Below are 24,947 nucleotides of genomic sequence, written 5' to 3' on the forward strand. Positions count from 1 at the left end.
ACGGGCCAAGGGCAGAACTGGGACTAGAACCCAGGGCTTCTGGCTCTCAGCTCCATGCTCTTTCCACTAGGCCTCACGGAGTCTTCTGTCAGGATCAGCCAGAGTGGACGGCTGTAAGCCTCTCTGACTTCTTTGCTTTCTCTCCTTAAAGATCAGGTGTTCCCAGATCGATCGACCAATCGGTCGTATTTATTGAGTGCTTTATCTGTGCAGAGCAGTGGACTAAGGGCTCGGGAGAGTTTAATACAAGAGAGATGGTAGACACGCTTCCTGCCCACAAGGAACTTGCAGTCTAGAGTGGGATGATAGACATTAAAATAGATCCCAGATCTGTGCAGCTGTGGGGCTGAGATGGAGTGAGGAAAAGGTGCAAATCAAAGTCCAGATTGTGAGTTTTTGTGTTTACAACTAGATTTGCTGATTGCCCGTCAAAACCTGGACTGCTGGATTATTCTTATAGATGATCCTCAGAAAACTAAAGGAAGTTCCCCTCACGTTGAAGTGGCTTCTGGGGCTAGGGGTCCCCAAGTGAAAGAATTTAAAGCATCAGCAGATAATCCTCCTCAGTCTCCCCCTTGGGCTTCCCGCCCCCGACTCCTCATTCCCGCTCTCATGCTGCAACTCTTCACCTGCCTCCGTATTTTCTTTCCTTTCACATAATGAGACCCAGCAGGCCTCTTACGGCAGCCAAAGGGTTTTTCATGAGTAGTTCGTAAGGTTTTATTAATGCAGCTGAAGGGGTGGAGGGGGGGCAGCGAGAAAGGAGAAAGGGAGAGGACAGAGAGAAGCTTCCTCAGCTTGCCTCTCTGTCTGTCTCCCTCCCTCTCTCTCTCCTTCCAGAGAGTGACCATTTTGTTCTGTGTTGCATGTAGTAGTTGCCATGGCACCCCCCTCTCTCTGTACGGAGGTGTTCTCTGGACGTAATTAAAGGCTCCGCTCCCTCAGCCTGCCGCTGCCGAAAACCCTCGTTAAGCGGACGAGAAGGGCAGGAAAAAACTCACTTTTTCCACCCCTCCTTTTTTATTTTTAATTGCCAATCCTTGCCCCCAGCCCCACCGCCTTTACCTCCTCTACATGCCCGCTGCTCGAGGGTCAGAGCCCGTGGGCGTCGGAAGTAGCTGCCGAGCGGAAGACAAGGTCTGTGAACGCCCTGGCTGGCCGTGGGAGGCGGCGAACCCGGCTGGTGGGCCAGGCGGGAGAGCGGGTGGGATGGGGGGGGTGCCAACCGGTGCCCCCTCCCACCGAGAGGCAGAGGAGGGTGGGGTCACAGCCACCTGCTGCCTGAAAGCAGGGCCGCCCAGGAGAGGAATGGCTAGATTTCTACGTTGATTAAATCGAAGAAGCGATCGACAAGAGGAGGGAGGGAAATATGCCTGAAGTGGAAGCTTCCGACCGCGAGGACCCGAGTTTCCCAACAGCTGACGTGCCACCAATCTGTTTGTCATTAGGAAACATTTGGAAGGACGCAGATTTTTTCTTTTAGGAGTTGGGGAAGTTGGGGGTGAGATGTGGTTTTATCCCTCCCTCCTCCCCACCAAAGAGGGGCCCAGATTCCTGGGGCCTCACCCTCTTCATGGACTTTTTCCTCATCGGGCAGGGTTGCAGGGCTTCAAAGCAAACTTTTCCTTTTATGCCGGCGGTTGCAGAAGGATCTGGAATTTGATTTTAAACTTGCCCAGAGGTGCTCAGAGGGCGAGAGAGAGAGAGAGAGAGAGAGAGAGAGAGAGAGAGAGAAAGAGAGAGAGAGAGAGTGTGTGTGTGTGTTCGTTCTGGAACATAGTGCACCTTTGTGATCCTAGTCCTTATTGGCTGTCTTAGATGTATATATATATTTTGAAATACAACAGGCCTCTGGATGATTGTCTTATGGCTGCCAAACACTTCGTCTCACTACAGGTTGTGTTTTACTGTAATCACGTGTTCTTTCTGGAGCAGTCGGGGGGTTAGGGTTAGGGGTGTGTGGAAGGACCGTCAGGGGAAGTGGCAAGGGATTGCACCGTCTAGGGTGACTCATTTCGAACAGAAGGCCAAAGCGGTCGGATCTAGAAGGAGGAAGAAGAGAGGAGGAGGAGTGGTCCGGTGGAAAGAAGGCTGGGTTAGCCCAAAGGCACTTGAGAGCCTCAGGGGTGGCAAGGGAGTCTTCTAGACTGTGAGCCCACTGTTGGGTAGGGACCATCTCTATATGTTGCCAACTTGTACTTCCCAAGCGTTTAGTACAGTGCTCTGCACACAGTAAGCGCTCAATAAATATGATTGAAAAGGGAGGGCTCAAGTTGGGTGGCTTTTTCCTCAAGTCTTTGGAAGGAAGTGGTTGGAAAGCAGCATGGCCTTGGGAGAAGAGCAAGGGCCTGGGAGTCAAAGGACCTGAGTTCTGATCCTGGCTCCGCCACTTGTCTACCGGTTGGTCACTTCGCTTCTCTGGGCCTCAGTTCCCTCATCTGCAAAATGGGGATTCCGTGCCTGTTTGGATTCCATGCCTGTTTCTCCGTCCTACTTAGACTGTGAGCCCCATGTAGGACCTGATTATCTTCTGTTTATCCCAGCTCTTAGTACAGTGCTTGGCACGTAGTGAGCGCTTAACGGACATGAGAAGCAGCGTAGCCTGGTGGATAGAGCATGGGCCTGGGAATCAGAAGGACCAGGGTTCATTCATCCATTGTTGTATTTATTGAGCGCTTACTGTTTGCAAAGCACTGTGCTAAGCGCTTGGGAGAGTGAAATACAACAACAAACAGACACATTCCCTGCCCACAATGAGCTCACCGTCCTAATCCCAGCTCCGCTGCTTGTCTGATATGTGACCTTGGGCAAGCCACTTTGCTTCTCTGGGCCTCAGTTACCTCATCTGTAAAATGGGGATTAAGATTGTGACCCCCCCCCACCATGTGGGGCCGGGTCTGTGTCCAACTTGATTATCTTGTATCTACTCCAGTACTTAGTACAGTGCCTGGCACATACATAATAAGTGCTTAAACAAATACCATAAAAATACTGTTATTATTTTCCCTCAAGTCTTTGGAAGGAGATGGATTTTCCTCCCACTTTTGGAGAAATTGGAAGGCTCCGAGTGAGCTGATAGTTTGGTGGGATTCACCAAGGAACAGGTCTAATTCAGTCCTGAATGGGCTCTTTGTGGGAAGGGAATCTGTTGTATTTTACTCTCCCAAGCACTAAATAACAGTGCTCCGCACACAGTAAGCACTTAATAAGTACCATGGATTGATTGCATAACCCTCCCCCCGACCCAGATCAGCCCTAACCCCAAGCCGTTTTCTGTCACCGGGTGGATAGGAGGTCTTCACTAAGAACCTTTGTCCCCACACCCCGAGATACCTGCTTGCAGAAATGGACATCTTTGAGCTTTGTCCCGTCAAAACACGCTTTTAGAATTCTATTTTTTAAAAATCAGTTTTACATTTGTTCAGGGCTTGCTTTGTGCCAAGCCCCATAGTGCAAATCCAGAAGGCACTTTTTCCCCAAATTCCCCTTGAGATGAAAATCCGTCATATTTTTTTCTTCATAGAGATAGTCAGTATTCACATTTATTAAGTGCTTCTTGCAGGCAACGCAATGGTCTGAACACTGGTGAGAAAAACAAGGAAGTCATTGAAGATGTCTATGGTCACAATCTAAGTTGGGGAGGACACCCACAGAGACCACAGAAATATTCTAATGGTTGTGGTATTTAAGGACTTGTTATGTGCCAAGGGCTGTGTAAAGCACAGGGCTAGATACAAGATAGGTCAGACGCAGTTCCTTTCCTGTGAGGGGATAACAATCTAAATGGGGAGGAATGAGGAAAACGAGGCCCAGAGAAGCAAAGATATTTGCCGAGATCACTCGGCAGACCAGTGGCGGAGCTAGGATTAGAACCCGGGATGTCCTGACTAATGATAATAATTATTGTGATATTTGTTAAGCACTTACTGTGTGTGAGGCACTGTTCTAAGCTCTGGGGTAGGTGCAGGGTAATTGGGCTGGACACAGTTCCCCTCCCACATAGGACTCACAGTCTTAATCCTCATTTTCCAGATGAGGTAAACTGAGGCATAGAAAAGTGAAGTGTCTCCCCTAAGGTCACACAGCAGACACGTGGCAGAGCTGGGATTAGAACCCAGGTCCTTCTGACTCCCAAGTCCAGGCTCTCTGTCATCTTATGCTGTCGAGTCGTTTTCGACCCATCGCGATTCCTTGGATATCTCTCTCCCACAACAGCCCACTTCCATCTGCAATCGTTCTGGTAGTGTATCCACGGAGTTTTCTTGGTAAAAATATGGAAGCGGCTTACCATTGCCTCCTTCCGCTTGGTAAACTTGAGTCTCCGCCCTCGACTCTCTCCCATCTCTGCTGCTGGCCAGCCCAGGTGAGTTTTAACTTGTAGCAAGTGCTTAGTACAGTGCTGTGCACACAGTAAGCGCTCAATAAATACGATTGATTGATTGATTAGCAGATTGCCTGCCATTTGCTAGCCACTGGCCAAGCTAAGAATGGAATGGGTAGCCCTCTGCTGACTCTCCCTCCTGTAGTCGAGACTGGTAGAGGACTGGAAACTTTCCAGGTGTGACCCTGAGGGGAGTACTGAGGTAGATAAAATGCAGTCAGATCTGACACAGTCCCAGTCCCGCGTGGGGCTCGTAAGTCTAAAGGGGAGCGAAAATAGATAACTAATCCCCATTTTACAGATGAGGTAACTGAGGTTCCGAGAAGCCAGGTGACTTGTCCAGGGTCCCAGAGACCGGCAGTGACAGGTGAAGCCACGATTAGAATTCTGGCTAGGCCATACTGCTTACTTATCTTGAGACTATTTTATTTTGTTAGTATGTTTGGTTTGGTTCTCTGTCTCCCCCTTTTAGACTGTGAGCCCACTGTTGGGTAGGGACTGTCTCTATATGTTGCCAATTTGTACTTCCCAAGCGCTTAGTACAGTGCTCTGCACACAGTAAGCGCTCAATAAATACGATGATGATGATGATGATGGCAAACATCAATTCTTGGTGTTGCAGGAAATAGGAAAGAATTTAATTGAAACAAGAAGCATACTTTTAGGGTGAGAGTCTTGGGGGTTTGATTTTGGGTCTTCATCATTCCAAAGTGTTGCCTTTCCTGGGGTCAAGAGATAATTCCGAACCTCTGGGAAGCAGCATGGCCTTGTGGATAGGGCACGGGACTGAGAGACGTGGGTTCTAATCCCAACTCCGTCGCTTGTCTGCTGTGTGATCTTGGGCAATTCACTTCTCTGGGCCTCAGTTCCCTCTTCTGTAAAATGGGGATGAAGATTATGAGCCCCATGTGGGACTGTGTCCAACCTGATTAGCTTGTGTCTACAGCGCCTTATACAGTGCCTGGCCCATACTAAGCACTTAACAAATAGCACAATTGTTATTATCATCATCATTTTTAAGAATAACTCAGAGAGTAGCAGAATTCCTGTCATTCGCTCTTGACAGCCAAGGCAACCCCAGCTGCATCCCCAGGACCTAGAATTGTTAGTTCCTCAAGTTGCAGCGGCTGGATTTTTCCCATAACGAGATGAGGAGTTCTGCACCATTGCCCAGACAGTTTGGGAACATCTACTAGGGTCCAGCTCTCCTCCGAGGGTCACGTTGCCATGCCACCTAAGTAACGGAGCCCATAATTGTTGGGGGTGGTGGGGGCTGTCGGGGGGCTGGGGGAGGGGGCCTCCGCTGCTTCTCCGGACCCGGTGACTAATCGCAGCAGTATCAACGCTCTCACGGGGGGCAGTCCAGGCCGCTGGGCTTCTGGTCGGACTGTGGGAAACTTTGCAAAACACTTGCGTGAGAAATCGAAATAAAAACAGTGTAAAAAAGAAAGTGAAGGTTGAAACCCCTTCACGTGTCCCTTGGGGGGATAAAGCCATGTCCTCATTCAATTAAAACAAGTAATAAAAATATGGAGGACTGAAAGAGATGGACAGGGGAACACAGCAGCTCAGAAATGCGAGAGGATCGAGATTTTTCAATCAATCAGTGGTATTTATTGAGCACTTACTATGTGCAGAGCACTGTACTAAGCGCTTGGGAGAGTACGATGCAACAGAATTAGCAGCTTACATAACGAACTTACAGTCTAGAGTGGGAAACAGGCTCTTCAAATTAAGAATCATCAGAGGTTTCAGAATGAGAAGGGAAAGTCTGGTCCCTGGTGCTGAGCAAACAGCTTCAGCTCAACCTCTGAGGATTTTGGTTTTATAATATACTAAAAAAAACACAGAGAAGCTGTTTTCTTCTTCTTTTGTTCATTCTTTCAATCTTATTTAGTGAGCGCTTACTGTGTGCAGAGCACTGTACTAAGCTCTTGGGAGAGTACAATACAACAATAAACAGACATGTTCCCTGCCCACAAGGAGCTTACAGTCTAGAGGGGAGACAGGCATTATTATGAATCAATAAGTAATTTATTATATTCAGTTTAAAGATATGGACAGCAGCAGTGTGGCCTAGTGAGAGAGCATGTGCCTGACAGTTAGAGGACCTGAGTCCTCATCCTGGCTCTGTCATTTGTGTAGTGGGTGACCTCAGTCAAGTCACTTCACTTCAATCAATCAATCAGTCAGTCGTATTTATTGAGCGCTTATTGTGTGCAGAGCACTGTACTAAGCACTTCGGAAGTACAAGTTGGCAACATATAGAGACGGTCCCTATCCAACTGTGGGCTTGCAGTCTAGAAGGGGGAGACAGACAACAAAACAAAACTTATTAACAAAATAAAATAAATAGAATAGTAAATATGTACAAGTAAAATAAATAGAGTAGTAAATATGTACAAACATATATACAGGTGCTGTGGGGCGGGGAAGGAGGTAAGGCGGGGGGTGGGGAGGGAGGGGGAGAGGAAGGAGGGGATCTACCTCAGCACTTGAATACCACAGTTATTATTATTGTGTTCTCGACAGACCCCGCGCATTAAAATGTGCGCCCCTTGACCTGCGCATGACCAGTTCATAGTAATCGCTCAATAAATAGGACTGATAGCCCTGCCATCCGAGGAGGTCTAAGGTAAAAGGAATCTGGAGGGTGGCCTCAGCTCTGAAGTCAGCCAGAAGGAGACACCCGGACAGTGTCTAGAAGCCGTGACGTGTGGCGATTCAAAGACAGTGAGTTCGGTGAAAGGGCTGCTTCACACTGCGTTATTAGGCCTCAGCCTGCTCGATAAACCCGAGCCAGCGATACACTTTGGCTTCCGGCCCCAGTAGACCCACAGGGAGTGACTGGTTCACAGAGCCTCTCACTTGTCCGGTGAGAGAGTCACTCAGTCAATTGAGCATTTACCGTGTGCAGAGCACTGTACTGAGCGGTTGGAAGAGTACAAGTACAATACAACAGTATTAACAGACACATTCCCTACCCACAATGAGCTTACAGTGTAGAGGGGGAGACAAACATTAATAGAAAGAAATTACGGAAATGTACATAAGTGGTGTGGGGCTGGGAGGAGGGGATGAATAAAGGGAGGATATCAGGGCAAGGAAGAAAAGGAAAAGAGAGCTTAGGGAAGGCGTCTTGGAGGAGATGTGCCTTCATTAAGGCTTTTGGGTGGGGGAGAGTCATTGTCTGTTGGCTATAAAGAGAGAGGGCATTCCAGGCCAGAGGCGGGACATGGGCAAGAGGAGGTAGATGAGATGGAGGTACATTGAGAAGGTTGGTATTAGAAGAAAGAAAGGTGGCCGGCAGCCGTGGGGCAGCCACGTGGTCTCCTTTGGGCAATCGGCAAGGCCGAAGGCCAGGGACCGAACGGCACCTTCCTGTAGGGAGACCGCCTCCCAGGCAAGCCTGTGTGTGAGACGCGTGCTCGAGGAGCTGGGCTCATTTGGGTAGGAGAATATGCAGAACAGAAAGGACTGAATTGGAATTTCATATAAATGTCTTTCTCTCCCTCTAGACTGTACAGTCATTATGGGCAGGGAATGTTATCTGTTTATTCTCTAATATTGTACTCTTCCAAGCACTTAGAGTAGTACTCTGCACATAGTAAGCGCTCAATAAATACTGTTGATTGATTGATCACCAAGAAGCAGCATGGCCTAGTGGAAAAAGTGTACGACTGGGAGTCAGAAGGACCTGAGTTCTAATCCCACCTCCGCCACTTGGCTGCTGTGTGATCTTGGTTAAGTCACTTCATTTCCTCTGTGCCTTGGTTACCTCACCTGTAAAATGGGGATTTTAATATCTGCCTCTCCCTCCTGAAACAGCATGGGCCATTAGAAAGAATGCAGGCGTAGGAGATAGGAGACCTGGATTATAATCCTGGCTCTGCCATTTACCCACTCTGTGGCCTTGGGCAAGTCATTGAATTTCTCTGTGCCTCAGTTTCTTCATCTATAGAATGGGGATCAAATACTTGGTCTCCCTAATAATAGTAATGGCATTAAGTGCTTACTATGAGTCAAGCTGTATTCTAGGCACTGGGGTAGATATAAATTAATCAAATTGGACATAGTCCTTTGTGAATGGTAAAGATAGCTCCTCCTGTCCTTAGGCAGCCGAAGTAAAACAAGGGGTTCTCACTAGGCCCTTTCAGAAGGAGTGTAGCCCCCGCTCTCCCATCCCCTGGCTCCTCCCCACAGGAGTCAGTAAGTCGTTGGCAAAAATAAAGTCCTGAGGCCGGATGCAGGCAGACGTGCCATCCGTGTCCCTGGGAGCCCAGAAAGGATCGAAGTATTCCCCCAAAGATCCTTCCACAGGATAAGGAATTTCACACAGAATCAAAATATGTATTCCAAATAGTTCCAGGATTGACTGGGCTGGGGGGCAGCGGGAAGGGGCAGGTCAGGGTGCTTGCTGGACAATCAGGTCAAAGAGTTGGGAAGTACCACCCATAGCAATTCCTTCGCACTGTCAGGGCTCTGTAGCATGAGAAGTCTTCCTTGACTTAACTCTCATCCCCGGACTCTATTCCCCCCACCTTCCATCCCACTGCCTTATCCGTACACTTTGTGCCAACCCTAAGCTCTCAGGTATTTCCCCACCACCCCAGCACATATATCCATTTCCTTGCTTCCCTTTCCTCATTTATTTTCACGTCTATCTCCCCCCATTACACTGTGAGCTCCCTGAGTGCAGGGGATAGTGGCTACCAACAGGATTGTTCTCTCCCAAGCACTTAGTACTCTGCACACAGTAAGCGCTCAGTAAGTACTTTCCACTTGGCCATGAGAAACAGCATGACCTAATGGAAAGAGCACAGGTCTGGGAGTCAGAGGACCTGGGTTCTAATCCTGGCTCCGCCACCTCTCCGCTGCGGGACTTTGGGCAAGTCACTTCTCCGTGCCTCAGTTTCCTCCTCTGAAAATTGGGGATTAAGACTGTAAGCTCCACGTGGGACAGGGGCTGTGTCCACCCTGATTTACTTGAATCGACCCCAGCGCTTACAGTGCCTGGCACATAAAAGTGCTGTGCCTCGGTTACCTCCTCTGAAAAATGTGGATTAACTCTGTGAGCCCCACGTGCGACATGGACTGTGTCCAGCTTGTATCTACCCCAGCACTTAGTACAGTGCCTGCCTCATAGTAAGTGCCTAGCAAACACCATTAAAAAAAAAAAGCAGTACCCTTGATGGATTGATTGAGCCAAGACATTTTACTGCTAGTCCTGCCCTGGGAGAGGAGAGTTTCTGGGTTGTTTCCACACCCGACAAGCCCCGATTTCTCACCACCTCACTGTCTCATCTTAGGCCTCAGGGGATACACCCACGACCCCCAAACACCCCAAGGACACCAGGGAGGGCTTCTTCCCAGCGACCCCCGCGACCCTGCAACCCGCTCCCCTCCACCCCGACCCCGCGACCTCTGAAAACCTGCTACGGCTGAACGAACTGCCGTCCAAGCCCAAGACCTCCGCCACCGCCGCAGCCTCCTCTTCCTCCTCTTCTTCCTCTTCCGCCTCTCCTGCCGGGCCCCCCGTGCAGAGACCTCCCAAGAATCCCGAGCCTCTCCGGGCCCAGAGTGCTGAGGCTACAGCCAGCATGGCCTACTTGGCCCGAGGTAAGTCCCTGCTTCTTAATTTTGTTTTAATGGTCTTTGTTAAGAGCCTAATATGTGCCAGGCACTTTACTAAGTACTGGGGTCAGACACAGTGGAGCTCCCAGTTTTCATCCCCGTTTTATAGATGAGGGAAATGAGGCTTGCAGAAGGGAAGTGACTCACCCAAGGTCACCTAGCAGATGTGTGGCGGAGCCAGGATGAAGACCCACGTCCTCCAGACTCCAAGATCCAGGCTCTAGACACTAATAACGACGGCATTTGTTAAACGCTTACTATGTGCAAAGCTCTGTTCTAAGCTCTGGGAAGGATACAAGCTGATCAGGTTGTCCCACGGGGGGCTAACAGTCTTCATCCCCATTTTACAGAGGAGGGAACTGAGGCGCAGAGAAGTTAAGTGACTTGCCCAAAGTCACACAGCTGACAAGTGGTGGAGCCGGGATTAGAACCCACGACTTCTGACTCCCAAGCCCGGGCTTCTGCCACTGAGCCACGCTGCTTCCCTCCCTGCCCTGGTTTGGGTGGGCGGGTGGGTTAGGGATTGAGCAGAAGGGGCAGGGTGCCGACTCCGCCACTTGTCTGCAGTGTGACCTGGGGCAAGTCACTTCACTTCTCTGGGCCTCAATCCCCTCATCTGGAAAACAGGGACTAAGATCGTGAGCCCCATGCGGGACAGGGACTGTGTCCAAACTGATGATCTTGTATCTACCCCAGTGCTTGGAACAGTGCTTGACACATAGTAAGCGCTTAACGCACCATCATCATCATCACGTGTGATCTGATCGTATCCACCCCAGCGCTTAGCGCATAGGAAGGGCCTTAACTAAACGCCTCAGTTATTATTCTTGTTATTATCCTCTTCAAGAGCCTTTGCCTGTAGGCAGCTGGGCTGTCCTGCTGCTGTCGCTGGGAACCCCACGGGTGCTTGGGATTGCCCCTTGGCTCAGCGGAAACCAGCAAGGTTGGGAAGCAGAGCGAGAAAACCAGCTGTCATTTAATTCGAGCGACATGCACAGGGAAACGCTTCTCGCCCACGTGAGAGGCAGGCTAGCTGGTTCCTACCGGGCGTTCCAAGTTCCAAAGCCTTTTTCCGCTTTTCCAGTCTGAGCCTGGGCCTCGTGGGTGCTTTTTTCAGTGGTGGATTTCTTCCGGTCTGGGGGCCAGTTCCCAGAAGCCCGTCATCTCTGGGCCGGGATAAAACATCCAGTGTCCACTGTGGCCAGACCGACCAGCCACGGTTGATCCTCAGTGGATAGCACTTACCCAGTGGGTGTAGCTCTGTGGAACAGAAACACACGCCTATTGTGTGCGACTTCTTTTTTCCTTCGATAATCAGCCCCGCGGCCTAGGCTCATCTAATCTGCTGAATCCATCAGCCTTGAAGAACAAACTGGGGTTGGGGGAATTCCCTTTTCCCTGTGACCTGATCTCCCCCAGCCTCCTTTCCACACGTTCTGCCCTCCCGAACCCCAAGACAAGGCCAGGAGTCCCCCGCCTAGCAGAAAGAGCCCAGATCTGGGGGTCAGAGGCCTCGGGGTTCCAATCCCAGGCTTCTAATCACTCAATGCCTACTGAGTGACATTGGGCCTCATTTCTCTGGGCCTCAGTTTCCTCATCTGTAGAATGGGAATTAACACATTCCGCCCTTGTTTCCGCCCTTCCCCCTTAGATTGTGAGCCCCAGGTGGAAGAAGAACTGTGTCCGATCTGATGTTCTTGCATCTGCCCCGGAGATTAATACAATGATTGGCACATTATAAGTGCTTAACAAATACCATGAACAGCAGGTGTGTACAGACGCAGGGGAAAGGGAAGAGTGAGGGTCGCCGATGGCCACCATTGTTTTATTCATTTTATCTTTAAGAGAAAACTCTGAAATGCTACTGGAACACTTCCCATCTCTAGGGGCTCTCTCTTGAAGTCTGGATGTATATTAAAAAAAGTCTCTAATCTCCCTAGGCCATTTTTGTTTTCTGTGAAACTCCAGGCAGCTTCTTAGATTGCTTTTTACCCCCCTTTACAGTCACCCACTCCACTGCTGATCGAGTAATAAGGAACTCCTTGTCCATGAGACAAATTGTGAGCCCCTGCTGTCATAGTAATAATTATAATTGTGGTATTTGTTCCTGCCTCTGGCCTGGAAGACCCTCCCTCTTCATATCTGACAGCAGACGATCACTCTCCCTGTGGCAAATAATGTGCCAATCATGATTATCCAGATAGCGAAATCAAGAAGATTTCTTGCTCAGAGGGCTGAAGGGCCTCTGTCCTTTCCAGGCAAGTGGACTTCAGGTCTCTGGTGGCTGAGATTCCTCACCCTTGCACCACTTGTTTTTTGATTTTTGTATTTTTTATTTTTTTTTGTACTTGTTTTTGAATGCTATTTGTTAAGTGCTTACCATATGCCAGGCAGTGTACTAAGCACAAGGGTAGACACAAGGTAATCAGGTTGGACACAGTCCCTGTCCCACATGGGGCTAACAATCTTAATCCCCGTTTTACAGATGAGGGAACTGAGGCCCAGAGAAGTGAAGTGACTTGCCCAAGGTCACACAACAGATAAATGGCGGGGCCGGGATTAGAGCCTAGGTCCTCTGATTCCCAATCCCGGGCTCTATCCACTAAGCCATGCTGCTTCTCCACTCCTTCCTTTGGGCGGCTTGCGCTAATTCCCTGAAAAGCATGGAGTCGCAGAATGGATCCCTCTTCTCCATCAGTTCCATCTTCCCGCTGATTTGTATTTTGGTCATCGTCCAGTTCCTCCCCAGCCCCAGCTAATAACTCTGCTATTTTTTGGTGTGTGGTATTTGCTTAGCACTTGCTATTTGCCGAGCACTGTACTAAGAACTGGGGTAGATACAAGCTAAATCAGGTTGGACACAATCCCTTGTCCCATGTGGGGCTCACAGTCTCAATCCCCATTTTACAAGTGAGGGAACTGAGGCACAGAGAAGTGAAGTCACAGCAGACAACGGGGGATTAGAACACGGAGCCTTCTGACTCCTAGGCTCGTACTCTATCCATTAAGCCATGCTCCTTCTCCCTTTTCGATTCAGTTTCCATAGTGCGGGCCACTTCTCGTCTTCCCACCCCGCCTGCCAGCCTCACCCCCCCGCCCTGTCTCGGGCCCTGGCACCGATCCCAATCCCGCATGCCTGTGTGGAGAAGAAGGACTCACGAGAGTTTTCCGAGCTCTCCTGGGGCCCTGCCGGGGCGTTTCTGAGTAAACGTGTTGGGGTCTGGCCCGAAGCAAGCATAGCAGTGACCTCAGGAGGAAGAGGGGCCCAAAGCCACAGAACCAGCGGTTAAAGATAGCGAGGGATGTGTGGGAACTGACTGCCTTTGGAATGTGCGAGGGCAGTGGCCAGTTTTGGCTTAGTATACAATCCAATATTAAGAATAATAGTGGTAGCGTTCATAATGATAGTATTTATTAACCGCCTACCGTGTGCTGAGCATTGCACTAAGCACTGAGAGGTGGTATTTGGTACGCTCTTCCATGTGCCAAGTGGTGAATAGATTCATTATGAACATTTCGGGCTTAGTCTCTGGCCCTCACGGAGCCAGAGCGGAGCCGGGATGAAAAAGCAGATCCTTCTGGCTCCCAGATCCGGGCTGTACCAACTTGGCCATGCTGCTTTTCAGTTGATCGAATAATAAGGAACTCCTTGTCCCTGAGACAAATTGTGAGCACCTGGTGTAATAATAATAACTGGTATTTGTTCCTGCCCCTGGCCTGGAACACTCGTCCTCTTCTTATCCGACGGACGATTACTTTCTCCACTTTAATGCCTTACTGAAGGTACATCTCCTCCAAAAAGGCCTTCCCTGACTAAACCCTCATTTCCTCTCCTCCCTCTCCCTTCTGCATCGCTCTTGCTCTTGGATTTGCTCCCTGTATTCACCCCTCCCTCAGCCCCACAGCACTGATGTCCATATCTGGAATTTATTTATTTTATGTTCATGACCGTCTCCCCTCTAGACTGAAAACTCGTTGTGGGCTGGGGACGTGTCTACTGACTCTGTTATACTGTACTCTCCCAAGCTCTGCTCACAGTGAGCGCTCAATACGTATGATTGAGTGATTGATGGATTTATTGATTGATTCATTCAGTAAGTCTTCTCACTATTCTCCAAGCCCTATACTAAGCGCTGGGGTAGATACAAGATAAATCAGGTCCCACATGGGGCTGACGATCTCAGTAGGAGAGAGAACAGGTATTGAATCCCCATTTTGCAGATGAGGGAACCGGGGCACAGAGAAGTTTTGACTTGTCCAGGGTCACACAGCAGGTGAGTGGCAGAGTGGGATTAGAACCCTGGTCCTTCTGACTCCGAGATCCACGCTCTTTCCACGGGGTCATGCTGGGTGCCTGCTTTTGACCTCTCCAAGCCGGACAGGTTCTTTCCCTATTGCTTCTGCAGTTTTGTATTTTTCACTGGCATTTGTTAAGCGCTTACTATGTGCCGGGAACTTTACTAAGGACTGGGGTAGATACCAGCTAATCAGGTTGGACACAGTCCCTGTCCCACGTGGGGCTCACAGTCTTAATCACCATTTTGCAGCTGAGGGAACTGAGGCACAGAGGGCTTATGTGACTTGCCCAGGTTGAACAGCAGACACGTAGTAGAGCCAGGATTAGAACCCAAGTCCTTTGGACTCCTAGGCCCATGTTCTGCCCACTAGATCACGCTGCTTAGAGTTGTTCCAAGGAGGCACCGGCCCAAATCTGCCTTAGCCCCTAAACAAACTCAGAAAAGAGGAAGGAGATAGTCATCAATGAATGGCATTTATTGAGCACTTACTGTGTGTGGAGCACTCTACTAAGCTTAGGAAAGTAGTAATAATAATAATTATCATATTTGTTAAGCACCTACTATGTGCCAGGTACTGTACTAAGCGCTGGGGTGGATACAAACCAGTTGGGTTGAATACAGTCCCTATCCCTTGTGTGGCCTCAGTTTCAGTCCCCATTTTACAGACAAGGTAACAGGCGCAAAGAAGTGAAGTGACTTGCTCAAGGTCACAGAACAGTCAAGTGGTGGAGCTGGGATTAGAACCCATGACCTTCCAACTCCCAGCCCCGTGCTCTATCCACTAGGCCGTGCTACTTCTACAGTGCAGAGCAGTGGGTAGACGTGATCCCTGCCCACAAATGGATCTTTTAGTCCAAAGAGGGAAGCTGGGATTCAGCACAGCCCTAGGGGCTGAACCGCCAAGGAGCCGGGAGAAGGACAGGGTGCTTGCAGAGCGTTCGATCCCTGCCAGCTTACACAGGAGGTGGACACCAATCCGAATCATTGGAATACAAAGTTACTTTCCCGAATTGAACACCTCAGTCACCCAGGGATATTTTATTGAGTATTCTACTGAGTGCCAAGCACTGAATTTGGTAATAATAATAATAATAATAATGGCATTTATTAAGCACTTACTATGTGCAAAGCACTGTTCTAAGCACTGGGGAGGTTACAAGGTGATCAGGTTGTCCCACGGGGGGCTCACAATCTTAATCCCCATTTTACAGCTGAGATAACTGAGGCACAGAGAAGTTAAGTGACTTGCCCAAAGTCACACAGCTGACAATTGGTGGAGCCGGGATTCGAACCCATGAACTCTGACTCCAAAGCCCTGGCTCTTTCCACTGAGCCATGCTGCTTCCCCACCTTTCTTTAAAAAAATGGTATTTGTTAACTGCCTACTGTGTGTTAAGCACTGTTCTAAGCGCTGAGGGAGGTGTAGGTTAATTAGGTTGGACAGAGTCCCTGTCCCTCATGGGGCTCCACAGGCTAAGTAAGAGGGAGAACAGGAGAACTGAGGCACAGAGAATAATAATAATAATTATTATTATTATTATTATTATGGTATTTGTTAAGCGCTTACTATGTTCCAGGCACTGTATTAAGCACTGGGGTGGATCCAAGCAAATCTGGTTGGACACAGTCCCTGTCCCACATGGGACTCACCATCCTAATCCCCATTTTACATATGAGGTAACTGAGGAACAGAGAAGTGAAGTGACTTGGTCAGGTTCACACAGCAGACAAGGGGCAGAGCCAGGATTAGAACCTATGACCACCTGATTCCCAGGCCCACGCTCTATCCACCATGCCATGCTGCTTCTCCTCTGCCATGCTGCTTCTCCTTTTCACTTCACTTGGAAGAGTACAACAGACGCAGCACCTTGGAAAATCCCGTGCTTCTTAGCTAATGACGGTATTTAAGGGCTTTCCCGAGCATTGGGAGAGATACAAGATCAGGTCGGGCACAGTCTATTTGAATCCCCATTTGACAGGAGAAATCTGAGGTACAGAGAAGTGAAGCGACTTGCCCAAGGTCTCTCAGCAGTTAAGTGGCAGAGCCAGGATTAGAACTTGGGTCCTCCTACTCCCCACCTGGGCTCTTTCCATTGGGCCATGTGTAAACCCATTGTGGGCAGGGATTGTCTCTATTGCTGAATTGTACTTTCCAAGTGCTTAGTACATGCTCTGCACACAGTAAGCGCTCAGTAAATAATATTGAATTAATGAATGCTCCCTAATGAATTTATTTAACTCTCTGGCCCAACATGGGGAACTCCCTTTCCCCCGCCCTTTTCTATGGTATTGGTTAAGCGCTTACTATGTGTCAAGCACTGTTCTAAACGCTGGGGTAAATATAAATTTATCAAGTTGGACACAGTCCCTGCCCCACCTGGGCCTCACAGTCTAAATCAGAGGGAGGAGGAATTAATCCCCATTTTACAGATAAGGGAGCAGAGGCCCAGAGAAGTGAAATGATTTGCCCATGGTCACCTGACAGGCAAGTGGCAGAGTCAGGATTAGAACCCAGGTTCTGCTCTTTCCATTTGGCCACGTTTTCCATGTCTTCCTTCCAGGGAAGCAGCATGGCAGAGTGCATAGAGCACAGTCCTGGGAGTCAGAACGTCCTGGGTTCTAATCCCAGCTCTGCCACTTGACTGCTGTGTGACCTTGGGCAAGTCACTTAATTTCCCGGTGCCTCAGTTGTCACATCTGAAACTGAGAGACCGTGAGCCCCGCATGGGACAGGGACTGTGTCCAACCCAATTTGCTTGTATCCACCCCAGCGCTTAGTACAGTATCTGACACATAGTAAGTGCTTAACAAATACCATAAGTATTATTATTATTCCCCTTTGATGGGGTACTTCAGAAACTGCCTCCAAGCCCAGCAGGTCTCTTGGCTTCAGATGCCCAGGAGCTGAGAGATTAGCCAGTGCCCCGAGTCTGAGGGAGTTCAAGAAAAGAGGTAAATTGGCCGAGAGACACTAAATAAACCGGTTGTATTTCCCGGCTCAGTTGCTGCCTTCCGTCTGCGGCCTTTGGAAAAGGGGTTTCCTCACTTTGAAGCCCAAGATCCTACAGCCCTGCCCGATTCAGCCCCCTGGCCCAGCTGTGGGACCACCCCCCCCAGCACCGGCTTAGGCCAAAAGGAAACTGATCACCCCAGAATCCCCTGGGAGCGAATCCAGGCCTGCTTGGCATCCGAATCCACTGTAGAAAATGAAGGCAAGGGACGAAACTCCTCAGGCGAAATGAAACTCTCCCCGAGAATGCCTTCCAGCCCAGCATTTGCGAATTAAAGCAAATACAAATAGTAATTATGGGAAGCGGGGCACGGCTGCTCTTTGCCGGGACTGCCGTTGAGATGGAGAATATCCCTTTCAGGCCAGTCAGTGGCTGCACAGCTTTCCCGCAGTAGGGGTGGGCATGGGGATGAGGAAGGAGGGGTGGGGATGAGGATGAGGAGGGGGGTAGGCCTGAGGAAGCAGGGGAGCAGCCGGCAGAGACCTTGGAATCCTTGATTAGGGCCTGGGATGTGGGAATGCTAGACTTTGGATCCCTCTGCTGGATGGGAAGCTCAATGCCATCGAAGTTCCAGGCTCAGCTCCTTGAATTTTTTATTCCATGTTTTTGTTGAGCGCTTACTTTTTGTCAGGTACTATACTAAGCACTGGGGTGGATACAAGCTAATCAGGTTGGATGCCATCCCTGCCCACCATGGGCTCACAGCCTTAATCCCCATTTTACAGCCGAGGTAACTGAGTCACAGAGAAGTTAATAATAATAATTGTGGTGTTTGTTAAGCGCTTACTATGTGCCAAGCACTGTTCTAAACGCTGGGGTAGATACACGATAAGCCACGTGGGGCTCACAGTCTTCATCCTCGTTTTACACGTGGTAACTGAGGTCCAGAGAAGTTAAGTGATTTGCCCAAGGTCACACAGCAGACAGTTGACTGCTTATTCTCTATCCACTACGCCACACTGCTTTTCCATATTGAAGATCCAATACCTGTTGTCCCTCCTACTTAGATTGGAAGCCTCCTGTGGGACCTAATTACCTCAGTGCTTAGTAGAGTGTTTGACACATAGTAAGCGCTTTACAAATACCGTTCCCTCCCTTCCTTACCCCTGGAGCAGAACCGATTGGTACATTCCATTCTTCAGGCTCCTGTAACCGAGTGGGCGAAAGGAGAATGCGAAGAGTATTTCTATTCATAGTAAATTCTTTCTTATCTTTATAAGTATATTTGCCATTGGGCTATTCAGTTTGTGCTGGCCACTTAAAACCTAATGAGATTTCTCTAGTACCAGCTGATTTCACCACCCCCTTTATGTTCTGTGAACAGTATGTTGCAAATCACTCTTGCTGGCAATTATTTTCCTAAACGTAATTTTCCTACCCTACTTCTCTGGGTCACAGTAGTGGTGTTCACTTTTTAATAGACCTCTGTGGTACCTAAGGTGTTGGACTCCACAAAACAAGCAGCGTGGGTCTGGGGGTCCGGGACCCAGGTTCTAATCCCAGCTCTGCCACTCGTCTGCTGTGGGGCCTTGGGCAAGGCACTTCACTTCTCTGGGCCTCAGTTCTTATCAATTGATAAACATTTCTCCCTACCCTGGGTCCATTCAACTGAAGGATTGCTCAGTGCCTTTGTGTAAAGCTGCAAATCTAAGTAACATAAACTGTGTGTGGGGCTCCCAGGGTGCACCGTGGTCAGGTATCAACACCCCACATTCCTCCGGCCAACCCTAGATTTTCCTTCTCCAGTACAACGTTCTTGCCCCAGTCTGATGCCTATATACAAGAGCTTTGTGTTTAGCCCGACCTTTCGCTTGTGGCAAAGACAAATTCCTTTGACCGGCTATCTTTACACCCCCCTATTTATCATTGCCTTCCTCCCATCCCTCTCCCCTCATCTGGAACTATCCCTTCCCTATTTTCTGGGACTGTTATTTGGGGGGCAAAGTCCAAGTTGTAGAAGCAATATAGTAGCCCAGTGGAAAGAGCACGGGTTTGGGAATCCAGAGACCTGGGTTCTGATCCTGGCTCTGCCACCTGCCTGTGACCTTAGTCATTTGACTTCTCTGTGCCTCAGTTCCCTATCTGCAAATTCCCCTCATCTTCAATTCATGGAGATTAAGACCTTGAGTTCAATGCGGGACATGAACTGTATCCAACCTGATTAGCTTCTACCTACCCCAGCGCTTAGTACAGTGCCTGACACATGGGTTCACTGGTATTCTGCAGAGATCCTGGGCTGAGGAGATCCTCAGATTAATATTAGATGAGTGCCTGGCGTATAGTAAGCACTTAACAAATATCATAATTATCATTGCTCATTAAAGAGTCCAGCCACACCCAGAAGTGTGGGTAAAGGTGTCAGTAAGGCAGTTGCATTTATTGAGTGCTTACTGCATGCTGAGCACTGTACTAAATGTTTGGGAAAGGACAGTAGAACAATATAACAGACACATTCCCTGCCCACGGTGAGTTTACAGACTAGGGGCGGTGGACAGAAATTAATATAAATAAATGAATTACGGTGAGAAAGGACAGGCGCCAGTGATCTTTACAAACAGTGTGAAGCAGAGGAAATCCAGGTGGTGGTTGATGGAACTGAATGGGATCTGTGGGAATAAAGGAAATACCCTGAGGGAGGGAAGTGCCTTTTAGGCAGTATTTTTGCTTCTGTTTATTTTTTTTTAATATGACACCTGTTAAGCGCTTACTATATGCCAAAGCACTGTATTAAGCGCTGGGGTGGATACAAGATAATCAGGTTGGTCACAGTCCCTGTCCCACATGGGGCTCACAGTCTAAGTAAGAGAGAGTAAGAGTTAATCCCCATTTTGCAGATGAAGTAACTGAGGTCAAGAGAAGTGAAATCACTTGCCCAAGGTTACACAGTAGGTAAGTGGCAGAGCTGGGATGAGAACCCAGGTCCTCTGATTCCCAGGCCTGGGCTCTTTCCACCAAGCCATGCTGCTTCTGTCTGTCATCAGTGCTATTTATCGAGTGTACAGTATAACAGAGTTGATAAACCCATTCCCTGTCCACAAGGAACTTTTGCTCGTTATGAGCCAGGAACATGCCTGCTAATTCTGTTGTTTTGTACTTTCCCAAGCGCTTACAATAATAATAATAATGGCATTTATTATTAGTATAGTGCACACAGTGAGTGCTCAGTAAATACGATTGATTGATTGAGGGGACAGTTGTCTCTTCTAAGCCCTTAATACAGTGTCCTGTACTTAGTGGACAATCAGTAATTACTATTGCTACAGCTGCCCATTCAGAGTTGAGTGTTCCTGTCTCCGTGACACTTTGGTACCTCAAACGTTTTCACTGAAGGACCGCACGGGTATTCTCTGTTTTGTAAACAGGGGAACCAAGGCATAGAGACGTGGCTCTGACTCAACCCCTCCGCCTTGGTTTTAGAGGGAGAAGGATTTTATACCTTGGAGATTAAGGTCTCCACTGCAGATTATAAGGTTCTTGTGGGCAAGGATCAAGTCTACCGACTCGGCCGTGGGATCATTGCCCAACTGCATAGGCCAGGGCTCTGCACACAGTAAGCGCTGAATAACTATCATATGGGGGAGGACGATATAACCATCTTAGTGGGCATGAATCCTGCCCAAGGAGCCTCCAACCTAGAGGGTTCCTCTGACCACTCCTTCCCCCTTCAGCTTTCCACTGGGGATGGTATGCGTGGCTGAGTCCAGTGATTCGGGTCATGCAATGCCCTGGGCTGTGGATTCACTGGCATGCTTGGCCTTTGATCAGCATTAATGAATAAGCCAAAGCACGGTAAAAAAAAATAGACTCGACACTCTGCTTCAGTTCACGAATCAAACTCATGCCAGCTCTTCCCAGCTTCGATTTCCGAAGGCTCCTGCCTGTAGTAGTAATAATAATAATAACAATAATGATGATGATGGTATTTGTTAAGCGCTTCCTATATGCCAAGCACTGTTCTAAGTGCTAGGGTAGATACAGGGTAATCACACGTGAGGCTCACACTTTTAATCCCCATTTTACAGATGAGGTCACTGAGGCACAGAGAAGTGAACTGACTTGCCCGGGGTCACACAGGAGACAAGTGGTGGAGTCAGGATTAGAACCCACGTCCTCTGACTCCCAAGCCCGGGCTCTTTCTTATGTTAAACACTTAGTGTATGTCCAGCACTGTTCTAAGTGCTGAGGTAGATACGGGTTAATCAGGTTGGACACAGTCCACATGGGCTCACGGTCTAAGTAGGAGGGAGAGCGGGTATTGAGTCCCCATTTTACAGATGAGGGAACTGAGGCCCAGAGAAGTGAAGTGGCTTGCCCAAGGTCACACATCAGGCAGCTTAGCTGAGCTGGAGGGAGGGCCCATGTCTTCTTGACTCCCGGGCTGAAACTCTTTCCACTAGGCCACACTGCTTCCCTGGTACAGATAATACTAGCACTAGTAGTAGAAGGAATAGCATTTATTGAGTAGCCCCTGGGTGCATTGCACTGTACTAAATGCTTGGGAAGTACAAAGCAAAGTGACACATTCCCTGTCCATGAGGAGCTTCCACTCAAATCAGGGGAACCGACAAAGTATTTATAAATTGAATCATCAAAATGAAGGATTGACTGTCCCCTTGAATAAGCATATATGCATAAGTGAGCATGCTGTGTGCAGGCAGTGTGTCTATTGTTACAGTGTAATAATAATAATAATAATGGTATTTGTTAAGTGCTTACTATGTGCAAAGCACTGTTCTAAGCGCTGGGGAGGTTACAAGATGATCAGGTTGTCCCACGGAGGGCTCACAGTTTTAATCCCCATTTTACAGATAAGGGAACTGAGACACAGAGAAGTTAAGTGACTTGCCTAAAGTCACCCAGCTGACAGTTGGCGGAGCCAGGATTTGAACCCATGACCTCTGACTCCAAAGCCCGTGCTCTTTCCACTGAGCCACAAGCATTTAGTACAGTATTTTGCAAACAGTAAGCGCTCGATAAATACGAATAAATAAGTGCTGATGGGTTAAAGTAAATTGGTGCTGAGCAGGGCAGAAAGGAAAAAGAATTTCTAATCAGATTTCTTGTGGATAGAGCACGGGCACAGGAGTCAGAAGGACCTGGGTTCTAATCCTGCCTCTGCCATTTGTCTGCTGTGTGACCTGGGGCAAGTCACTTTACTAATCTGTGCATGTTACCTCATCTGTAAAATGGGGATTAAGACTGTGAGCCCCATGTGGGGACAGGCGCTGTGTCCACTCCAATTTGCTTGTGTCTACCCCAGCGCTTAGTACAGTGCTTGGCACTAGATTGTAAGCTTGTTGTGGGCAGGGAATGTGTCTATTGTTATATCATACTCTCCCAAGTGCTTAGTACAGTGCTCTGCATTCATTCAGTTCATTCAGTTGTATTCATTGAGCACTTCCTGTGTGCAGAGCACCGTACTAAGCACTTGGGAAAATACAATACAGCAATAAAGAGAGACAATCCCTGCCCACAACAAGCTTACAAGCATTCAATAAATACGATTCAATGAATGAATGCTTTAAACAAATGCCATAATTATTATCATTATCATTATTGTTGTTTTTATTATAGGCCCAGGAGTCAAGGGACCCAGGTTCTAACCCCAGCTCTGCCACTTGCCTGCCTGGTGACCTTGGGCAAGCCATTTTGCTTCTCTTTGCCTCCTTTTCTTCCTCTGGAAAATGGGGATGAAATCCCTCTTCTCCTTACCTCTTTGACCGGGAGCCCTAAATTGGGCAGGGCTGGAGCTGATCCGTTGGCGTGGTAGCTACCGCAGCCCTTAGCCCAGTGCTTGGCGCAGAGCGCCACAGTTCTCATTATCGTTGGTAACTCGGGCGTCTGCTCTCGTTACAGAGGAAGAGGAGTTGGACGGACCCCTGGATGGACTCGGATTTCAGCCGCAAGAGTCCTGCCTCTGTCAGCAGATGAAAATGGCCACCGTGGCTCAGTCGTCGGAAGCCCACCACTGGCAAACAGAGCCCACGAGGAACCTGAGCACGGGGCACGAAGGCACCTCAGGTAATGAGCGCTGCCTCATTATTATTAATAATGTAATAATGGTATTTTTTAAGCGCTTTCTATGTGCCAGGCACTGCACTAAGCACTGGGTTGGATACAAGCAAATCCGGTTGATCATAGTTCCTCCCCAACATAGGGCTCACAGTCTTAATCCCCATTTCACAGATGAGGTCGCCGAGGCCCAGAGAAGGGTAGTGATTCGCCCGATGTCACAGAGCAGACAAGTGGCAGAGCTGGGATTAGAACCCTGACTTTCCAATTCCCAGGCCCAGGCTCTATCCACTAAGCCATGCTGAGGGGATGCCAAGAGGGGGAAGGCTAGTGCCTGGGGTCATGGGCCGAACTTCAGGCCAGAGCCAGCTTTCCTCGCCACCACCTACCTCCACTCCACAGCCAGTCGCCCCCGGACCCAGGGCACGGCCCTTGCCAGCCCACGAAAGGTAGCCGTTGGTTTGGACAATAATAATAATAATAATGGCATTTGTTAAGCGCTTACTATGTGCAGAGCACTGTTCTAAGCGCTGGATGCCTGATTCACCCATGGCAGCTAACCGGCCAAACAAAAAAAAACAAAAACATTGAGACGTTGATGAGAAGCAGCATGGCGTAGTGGATACAGCCCGGGCCTGGGAATCAGAAGGACCTGGGTTTTAATCCCAGCTCTGCCACTTCTCTGCTGTGGGACCTAGGGCAAGTCACTTCACTCCTGTGGGCCTCAATTACCTCATCTGTAAAATGGGGATTGAGACTGTGAGCCTCAAGTTAAGTGAAGAATGCCACGATTATTATCATTTAAAATCAGGTGGTTTAAGGGGAAGTCGCCCCAAACCTAAAGCATTTAATAATTGTGGTACTTGTTAAACTTTAACCTTGTGCCAAGCACTGTACTAAACGCTGGGATAGATACAGGATCATCAGGTCATGGGGCGCAGTCTAAGTAGGAGGGAAAACAGGGATTGAAACTGTCTAAGAAAACTTCAGGTACTCTGTACGTCAGAGACAAGTTTATTTCAATTAAGGCTAATGGGGGTGATGGTTGACAGGCAGAATTTCCTCTACTAGTCAAGTCCAGCACAGCTCCAAGCAATACGGAGCTTCTTTATAAACAGTTGGTAAAGTATCTGAACTCTGCACACGATCAAAGAGCACAATATAAGATATATACCTGAGGACAAGCAGCCATAAATTTCCAACTCAGGGTAATAGCTCTGCCCTGTCTGGTTCTCCCTATTCCAGCGGTCAGGTGGGCGAATCCCACTGATAAGGCAGCTAGGGATCCTGACCTTGCTAAGGGAGGAAACAGCTCCATCATGTCTCAAGGCCTTAATATACCAAGCTCCCCAATAAGGCAGACATCTGGACATGACAGAGAAGAAGATACGTGATAAGCCCGCTTCAAGTAAATCGCAGCTTGGCCGGACAAACTGGAGTCCAGGCCTAAAGGCCGTCAAAGTCCATCTCCTTCATATCCTACCACTCCTAGGGGCTCCAGTCGCCGGAGTTACTCTCGTTCACGTAAACAAGGTGGTTAGGGGATGGTCTGAAGGGCAACGGACTAATGCGAGGCCCAGACCGCTCTGCTTCCACAAAACCCCATTTGGC

General features: G+C 48.8%; 1 protein-coding gene across 1 annotated transcript in view; it reads left to right on the plus strand.

The window, feature by feature from the left end:
- The window catches only part of CABIN1 (calcineurin binding protein 1), a 192,802-nt gene that overhangs the window by 164,978 nt on the left and 2,877 nt on the right, over positions 1 to 24,947 (plus strand). Inside the window, exons 33-34 of the mRNA XM_038762494.1 lie at positions 9,691 to 10,000; positions 23,181 to 23,345. Coding sequence (XP_038618422.1) covers positions 9,691 to 10,000; positions 23,181 to 23,345 — 475 coding nt within the window. The remainder of the gene's footprint in view (positions 1 to 9,690; positions 10,001 to 23,180; positions 23,346 to 24,947) is intronic.

Source organism: Tachyglossus aculeatus, chromosome 21 (genome assembly GCF_015852505.1).
Source record: "Tachyglossus aculeatus isolate mTacAcu1 chromosome 21, mTacAcu1.pri, whole genome shotgun sequence".
Taxonomy (NCBI): domain Eukaryota; kingdom Metazoa; phylum Chordata; class Mammalia; order Monotremata; family Tachyglossidae; genus Tachyglossus; species Tachyglossus aculeatus.